Here is an 8,335-nt window from a genome sequence, read left to right as displayed (position 1 = left end):
TTTAAGGTTATTAAATTCCGAAAAGTAAGTTCCAAAATGATTTTCTTTCACAAAGTTATTAGGAGAAAATGGAACAAAAAAGCAATTAGGTTTAAATTCAGACACTATAACATATTTACATTCCAACTTTTGCAACACAATTAAGAATTGTAATAAGATGAATAAGATTTTTTTATAAAAAATAATTCGATATTTACATAAAAAATAATAACATGACATACGTTTTTTGTATACTTTTTTGTCACTTAATTATGTGCATTTTACCTAATTTATTATTCAACTCTAATAAAATACATTGATTTTATGTAAATATTGAATGGAATAGGGCTTTATCAGATGTTTCTATCCTTAATCAGAGATTTCAAATTTAAATATTACGTATAGAAAAAAAATCTTTATAAAGAACACAATAACTCTAACTACAAAAGTAACAGAGAAAATGATCCTTAATATAGGAGGTTTGAAGTGTTATGGTGCTTGATATACGCTACTTAACTGAAATATTATTATGCAAAAAAGTTAATTCACCCAATGTTTTCATGCGTGTGAATCATTCCCCAGATACTATTTTGATTTCATAATAATAAAGAAAATACAAGAATAAATGATTTCTGAATACTGAAGTAACCAACAAAAAAAATTGGCGCCAATCTAGGACAAATTTCACAAGTTTAGCTACCAGATACTGTGCTTTCTATATCTCCTTGTTCTTTATCGTGTCATTTTCTCAAATATTAAAAGAAACAAGTCTCTTGGGGAGGGCGGGATGGGGGGGACCTATCTAAGAGCGAGACATTATCAAATAAAGAGTTTTGCGATAGTTATTTAATCGTAATAATATAATATAAATATTTATATTTAGTAATTATCACTAAATATTTTTGAAGTAATATTTAAAAATAATAATTTATTATCACTAAATATTTGTCGGAATCAATATAATCCAAATTATGAAAGCAAAATCCAAACAAATCACTAAACATACTGAAAATTCGGCGCTTATGTCTCTGCAACTAAAATAATTATGTCTTTTCTTGAAAGATGCCATCCGTTTATTTAGGTGAGATTTTTTTTTGTCTTCTATCTTTATGTTTATTTAATTTTCCTAAGCTGGCCAGCAGACAAACCTTTCTTAATTAACCCAAAAAAGATAACTCTCCAATAAACAAATATACTCCTCTTGGATTGATGACACAGTCAATTATAGCAGACAACAAAAGTCATCAAATTAAAAAAAGTATTTCATGAAAAAATTAGTTTGAAGAATTTACATTTCTTTAGGGCCCGATTGGCAGTTTCTTAAAAGCTTTTCACGAAGTTGTTGGAAATTTAGACCAAGAAATTATTTTTATATACAACTACTAGCTGAGTCTAAAAGCATTACTTAATGCACAAATTAAGTGGGAGGGACTACCAATTTATTTATTTTCGGACTTTTTTCATTCACACTACTCACAAGACGATAAAGTGAGTCATATTCAATGTGTTACATGAGGAATTGTTTGAAATTTACAAACTTTAGCAAGAGATTTTCCGATATGAATAGTTTAGTTTCAAGACTAAGGAAATCGCACAAAAAATGTAGGGTCATGCGTGGTTTATTATTTAATTTCTTGTTGTGGTGGGGCATAAAAAGAAAGCAAATAATTAAAAGAAATCGATGCCCTTGTTTAAATAGTTTCTCCTTTTTGTCAATGATATCTTTATTAAGAAATTTCAAATTTAAGCTTTATAAATTGAGTAGTGATACTTTTTGATTTAATGATTTTTTTGAAATATAAATTTAAATTAATCGAATTAGTGAATTGCGGATAATTATAAAGAAAAATATCTTGACTTAGAGGAGGTTTATGACTTGATTCAATTTTATTTATCCTTATAATCTGTATGTTGACAACATTTTTATTATTATTTATTCATTTATCTCGACAACATATTGTAGCACTTGTCCCAAAAAAAGAAAGGGCTTCCGAAGGACGGTTTTTACTGCTATTAAAAGAAGCTAAGAGAGAAGTTCCAAATATTTACCTTCAAAACTATTACTCTCTCCGTCTCATATAATATGAGCATCTTATTAAAAATATTTATCTCATATTACTTGATTATTTACTAAAATTAAAATAGAATTAATTAAATTTTTTCTATTTTACCCCTACAATAAATATGACCTTTTGAATGTAAACAATTCTCAATACTAGTTATTTCTATACTCTATGTATATTGCATTGATATAAATAAAATGTAAAATGATAAAATCTTTCAATGTATTAATGATTTCTTAATCATCGTATAAAATTGAAAATGTCCATTTAATATGGATAGAGGAGTAACACAATTATTTAATAAAAGTACAATATAAGCTCCTATCAATGTCCACAATTGGCATTTCAAGATCACATGCATGAATAGACATTACGAAATTTAATGTGCTGTTTCCACTACAAAAGTTTAATCTTTTAAAAAATTAATTATTTTTGTGATAAATTTAATTATTAAAAATAGAAATGAAATTAATATAAGATATATTAAACACTATGCCCATGAGTTTGAATCCCAGCCACTGTTAACTAGTTGGGTCTCCATCTCCGTGTTGATAATATGGATTTATACTTGATCTCAAAATATTATAGTATTATCTTAAGTAGTCAGATATATAATGTAAAAATGACATCACTGTAGAAGCTGGAAAGTACATATATGATTTTGTATAATAATAGAATTTATTTTTTTTGTACTTCCTCCGATCCCAGCTATTAATTTTTCTATAAAATGAATTTGTTTCAAAATATTTAACGTTTTAGACAAACAAGGAGCATTTCTTTACCTCTTTTTTTTTTGGTTTCAAATTTACACTTACTGATCTATTTAAGAGTGAGAAAGAGGTGAGGGTATTTTTGACAAATACTTTTATAAACTAAGCCTATTAAATATGTTTCTTAAAATATGTATAGAATTTTTAATTTTTTTTAACTTATAGGATAGAATGTATGTAGTACCATCTTTTATCAAATTAATGGACCAAAATATTAAGGACTAAAAGATAAAGGTAATTTTTGAGTTATGGTGGAATAATTAAGATTTCTTTATTCTTTTAGTTAGAGATTAAATGTTGAGTTTTTGAGAATTAAAAATATTAATTGAAAATGCTATTTTAGAAATAGATTATGCGTAAATTTGAATTTAATTAAATTCTGATGTGGATATCGAATATGAGTGGACTTGGGTGATTAAGTTAATGGATCAAAGAAGTAGGTTCTGAAATAGAGGTGAGGAGCCGAAATAATTTAAGGCTGTTAGGCTATTAACTGTCAATTTGATCCCCTCTTTCCATCTTTATTTATGTGAACCATTGAGCAATATCACTTTGGACCCCTCCATCCCCACCCCACGCCAACCCCTACCCCCCTCCAGTTTACTACAGTCATCACTAAAAAAGCAAAAAAGCACCGAGCAAAAGCTGACCATTCTTGCGTTTTTCTCTCTCCAATTTGTGCCCTTTTTTTCTCTCCACAACTCGCGCCATCATTCAAGGACACATTTCACTCAACATTCACTCCTTAACACCCCCTCTTCAACTTCAAGGTATGAACCATCAACATTGTCTTCTTGGGTTCTCTTTTTCTTGAATTTTTTTGGTAAAGTTTACATAATTTTCCCACTCTGTATAGGTATGAACTCATTTTCTTGATTATTATCTTTACTGTTTGATGCATTCTCTTGGTTCTTGGAAAATGATAATGGTATTTTTTTGTTGTGGGTGCCCATATCTGGAATGGACAAGTGATGTTAGGTTTTATCTTGTAGTTGGGATGATGGACATTGGGTTATGGTTCTGTTTTGGCTACTTAGTGACTGACAAGATCTTATCTTTTGGAGTATTAAGTTAGGAATTAACAAGGAAATAAGATTTTCAATTTCAAGTGTTCTTGTTTATGATTTCTCTCTTTTTCTCTCTTCTTTTGATTTTTAATCGTTAATTAGCAGCCCCTCTTCGTAGTTTACTTTTATAATTATCCAATTGATTCCCTGAAACAATATTTGTTTTGTAGTTTCACTTAATTCTGATTAGTGCAATTCTGAATCTGAGGCGTTCAATGTAGTACTCTCCTTCCTCTGTTGTACTTAAAATTCTGTCTGGATATAGGTTGTTAAGCAGTTTTCTTTCTTGAAACTGTATTTTGATTTCTTGATTTCTCTTTTTTGTAGTGATTGCTTAAAGATTTGGAAGGGATATACACCATTGTTGATTGCTAATTTTGTTTCGGAGGGAAGGGAATAGAAAATTTGTTTGTAGCACAGGCAAATGGCGAAAAAGCAGCTGGATTTCAATGCACCTCTTCTATCTGTGAGGAAAATAGCATCATCTTTAACTACCAATGAGAGAGCAAATAAAAAGATCGTAGATAAGGTGCCACCAAATAGACAACAATCACTACCTGTCAAAAAATCAGATTTTGAATTGAGTGAGGTGACGAAACCAGTAGCTGTTCCATTTGTGTGGGAACAGATCCCTGGAAGACCAAAAGATGACAATGAAGTTCGAATTAACCTTCGTGTGGAGCGTTCAAGTAGTCCTAGGCTTCCCCCAGGAAGATTACCAGAGACTGTTCGGTTCTATTCAGGTGAAAGGCCTCGTACTCATAACATTTATAGGTCTCCAGCTGAAGGACTTCCTTGGATGGATCATGCAGCTTTACTGGATAGCCTGGTGGAAAGTATATACACAAGAGGAGATAGAGAAAGTGAGGATGATGCCTATTCTGATGCTCCTGAAACAATGTCACCTACCGAATCCTTATCCTTGAACTGCAGTGTCAGTGGTCTGAGCGGACATCAAACTTCAGATTTGCAACCATCCGGAACCTTTTCCATTGACTCCCAAACTAGAGACTTTATGATGAGTCGATTCTTATCTGCTGCTAAAGCTGTTGTGTTGGAGACGCCTCAATATGTTCACAAAAAACCAGTCTCTGCAGAACAACCAATGCCAGTCAAAAAGCTAGTCCCCTTGGAACGAAAGCCTCTGGGGAAGCCATTGGAGTCTAACCCTGTCTCATGTTATAGCAGCCATCCAGCTGATATAGGAAGTGAAACTGAAGATGATGTGCCTGAGAATCCGCACAAAAAGCCAAGTAAAGGGTGGAAATTTTTCCCTCGGATTTGTGTGAAGAATTCTTTGTGCTTATTAAATCCACTGCCAGGACTGAAAGTGAAGACGCGTGCTCCCACACCCTCGCCTCAAGCAGTAAAGAGAGTTTCAGGAATGAGACCAAAGATGGCTCAGAGTCCCACATCTTATACTCATGAAGTCAAGAAATTAGCTAGAAAAGCTTATAGTGGACCTCTTGAGAAGGTAATAATCATAGTCACAACTTCTTTTACTGTCCTAAGATTAATAAGATTTATGTTTGTTTCTAACGATCAGGTTCTTTGCAGAATGCTTGTGATACCATAAATAAGCAAAGATTTCATTCTGGAGTACTCTCTCGTGAGCTATACAAAGCTGATAATAGAAGTTTGTCAGGGCAGCTGTCCAACCCTAACGATTCATGTAAGCTAGTTGGAATCTCTCCTGGCAGGCATTCAAGAAGTGGGGCTATATCTCCCTATCGAAATGTAGCACCCCCATCTCCATTCAATGAGGGTACAAGGTTTCTTGGTGTGCCAAAGGAAATGGAGAGTCTTTGGGCTAGTCGCTTTGATTCATTCCGCAAAGGTTGCTACACTGTCAAGGACAAAGCAATACCACAGCGAATGGGCACAGGAAAGTTTTTTGATTCGCCAAGTGAAGTAGTTGAGAAAACCTTGTACATAGATTCTGCAGATAATGTGCAAATTCCAGCCCCTAAAGCTGCTGCTTCAAAACCTAAGGGATTAGTGAACTCCTCAGATAAGAATATGAAAATACTGGTTGAAAACCGCAAAGTGCTTGAAACCATGGCTGTCATGGCTCCTATTCAAGGTGCCAGGCGCTCAGATGTTTCAGAGAAAAATAGCAAACAGAATGCTGAAAAGGAGTCTTCCGTTGATTTGGTGGAAGATTCTTCCATGTCCATATCAACACACAAAGGTCCTGCTGATCAGGAGTCTTTGAAACTAAAGCAAAATCTTGATGCAGTATCTGGAGCCTTGGAGTCTTCAAAAGTGCATCCTTGTGGAAATCTAGGTACAGAAAATGAAGTTAACCAAAATGCAATAGATTCTAACCTTACCTCCTTGGAATCTACTTTACCACCACCATTACCTAAATCTCCCTCTGAGTCTTGGCTTTGGCGCACGCTGCCTTCCATTCCTTTGAGAACCCCATTCTTAAGTTTTAACTCTAAGAAGCAGAATCAGAAGTCTCACACTGATGGTACCAAGTGGGAGACAATCGTGAAAACTTCTAATTTGCATAAGGATCATGTCCGTTACTCTGAGGTAACCTCTTTTCTCTTTTTTGAGTTTTTCTGTATCAAATTTTGATGTTTGAAAAAATGAAATTTACTTCTGCTCCATTTTGTTTGAACAGGAACTATATACTCTTGGTTCTTGTCAGCAGAGCAAATCTTGAAGATGGATCATTCATTGATATGAAACATCTTGTTTCTATCGGTATAGCTTCAATGTTATCCTGAAACTTTATTTCATTTCTCCTGGAATTTCCTTGTCACCATTTTAGTATATAGGTATACGAGGAATTTTTTTCCTATTCCACTTCAAAAGATTACATGGTTTTGGTAGTGGTGATTGTTGTAATTTTCAATTGACATAGTAGGGGCATGAGAATTGCTGAGTTTTTTGTGTTCCTGAAAACCAGCCCTTGCCTTGAGATACGAATGAATGACATATGATTCTATATGAGATATTCTGGCATAGTATTGTTTTTTTATAATGTGGCCTTGAAGTAAACATCTTTAGCTTTTCTGGTAATATTTGATTCAATTCTTCCCCTTTCTCACTTCATATTTTGGTCCATTGAATGAGCTAGCTCACCAATATTTAACATTTTGACAAGAAATATCTCACCAGTAGTCCAGTCTTTTATCTGTAACAGGCTCGAGTAATGGAGTTATTTGGTGGAAGAATAGCTTCATGCTTATTCATAGTCAAGGTCTTAAAAACGAATTCAAGATTTAGAGTTGGGGAGTATGTGAATTTGAGGATGCAAATATTTTCTTAGAAAAATTTCATATATCTATATTATCCATGTCGAAAGCCAAGAGTAAATTTGAGGATGCAAATATTTTCTTAGAAAAATTTCATAAATCTAATCCCAAGCTTAATTGTGGGATATTCCATTCAACTTGGGATTATTTTATTCCACTTGGGAGGTAGGATAAATTACTTCAGGGATTATAATTAATCTCATGATTATAATTCCGAGATAATTTAGTCCGCATACCAAACGACCCCTCTTGAGTTTTGTGTGGCTTCACAAAGGAAAGGGAACTGTTGTGGCCTAACATGAGGCTAGGCCCAGTCATCACTCTACCTATGCTAGCCAAGGTGGGATTGGATCTTATTCAATCCCAACTCCATTGGACACTTCAAATTCCCTTCATCATTTCCTTTGTATTCAAGAAACGAAAATATTAATTGTCAGCTATCTCACAGAATAAGGTAGAATTTGAACTGAAATTATCACTTAAATAAAAAAAAAATACATTACTCAACTTCACGATTTACCAATACCTTCTTAGATTGAAAGAAAGAAAGAAAGAGAGAAGATAAAATAGACTATAAAATAACTACTCTTCAGTGTCAAATAAGTTGGTAGTGTCAAATAAGTTGGGATCGATTATATGAATCATCATTTAAGCTAAGAGAAAGAAAATTAGTTCCATTAATAGGGGAACTCTTAGCCATTCCCAATACTTTTGGAAGACAATAAACTAAAACATTCGGTTCATGACTTTGTTAATATTTAGTTTATCAAGATTAATTTTGTTCATGACTTTAACCTTCAATTTGATCTAATCGGGGTAGGACTCACTGCTCAGTTGGGCTAGCGTGAGATGTACACAAACTTTTCATGGGCTTTATTATATATGATCCACACTTTTACTACTCTTCTCTTGTATTCTGTCTAGCCCAATAACACTGTCAGACTGCTGCAGAGTGCTACTTATATTACTACATATTTTTTTTTCAAGAAGCAAGTCAAGAAACTAAAAAATTATGAAATACTTACTGCTTATGTCCTAACATTTCTCTTATTTTTGTACATCAAACTTTCGATTTTTAAAGCTTTTAATGATCTTTATATTCTCAATTTGTCTTAATTATGACATGATTTGTTCTGGTAAAAATTAAATAGCAATAACATATAATCTTGGTCTTACTTTCTGAAGAA

The 8,335-nt window shown here is 33.0% G+C and overlaps 1 protein-coding gene across 2 annotated transcripts; it reads left to right on the top strand.

Moving 5' to 3' along the window:
• Positions 1-3,276: 3,276 nt before the first annotated feature.
• On the top strand, positions 3,277-6,935 carry LOC129873133 (uncharacterized). Of its 2 annotated transcripts, none has more exons than XM_055948158.1 (4): positions 3,277-3,582; positions 4,207-5,353; positions 5,437-6,420; positions 6,512-6,935. In XM_055948158.1, exons 2-4 carry the CDS (start codon positions 4,304-4,306, stop codon positions 6,551-6,553), a joined length of 2,076 nt encoding a protein of 691 aa, XP_055804133.1. In that variant the 5' UTR covers positions 3,277-3,582; positions 4,207-4,303; the 3' UTR covers positions 6,554-6,935. The 2 variants fall into 2 exon arrangements, with proteins under 2 accessions (XP_055804133.1, XP_055804134.1); XM_055948159.1 differs by lacking the exon at positions 3,277-3,582 and adding an exon at positions 3,589-3,668.
• Positions 6,936-8,335: the final 1,400 nt, after the last annotated feature.

Source organism: Solanum dulcamara, chromosome 11, assembly GCF_947179165.1.
Source record: "Solanum dulcamara chromosome 11, daSolDulc1.2, whole genome shotgun sequence".
NCBI lineage: Eukaryota > Viridiplantae > Streptophyta > Magnoliopsida > Solanales > Solanaceae > Solanum > Solanum dulcamara.
This window is presented reverse-complemented; position numbering and strand designations above follow the sequence as displayed.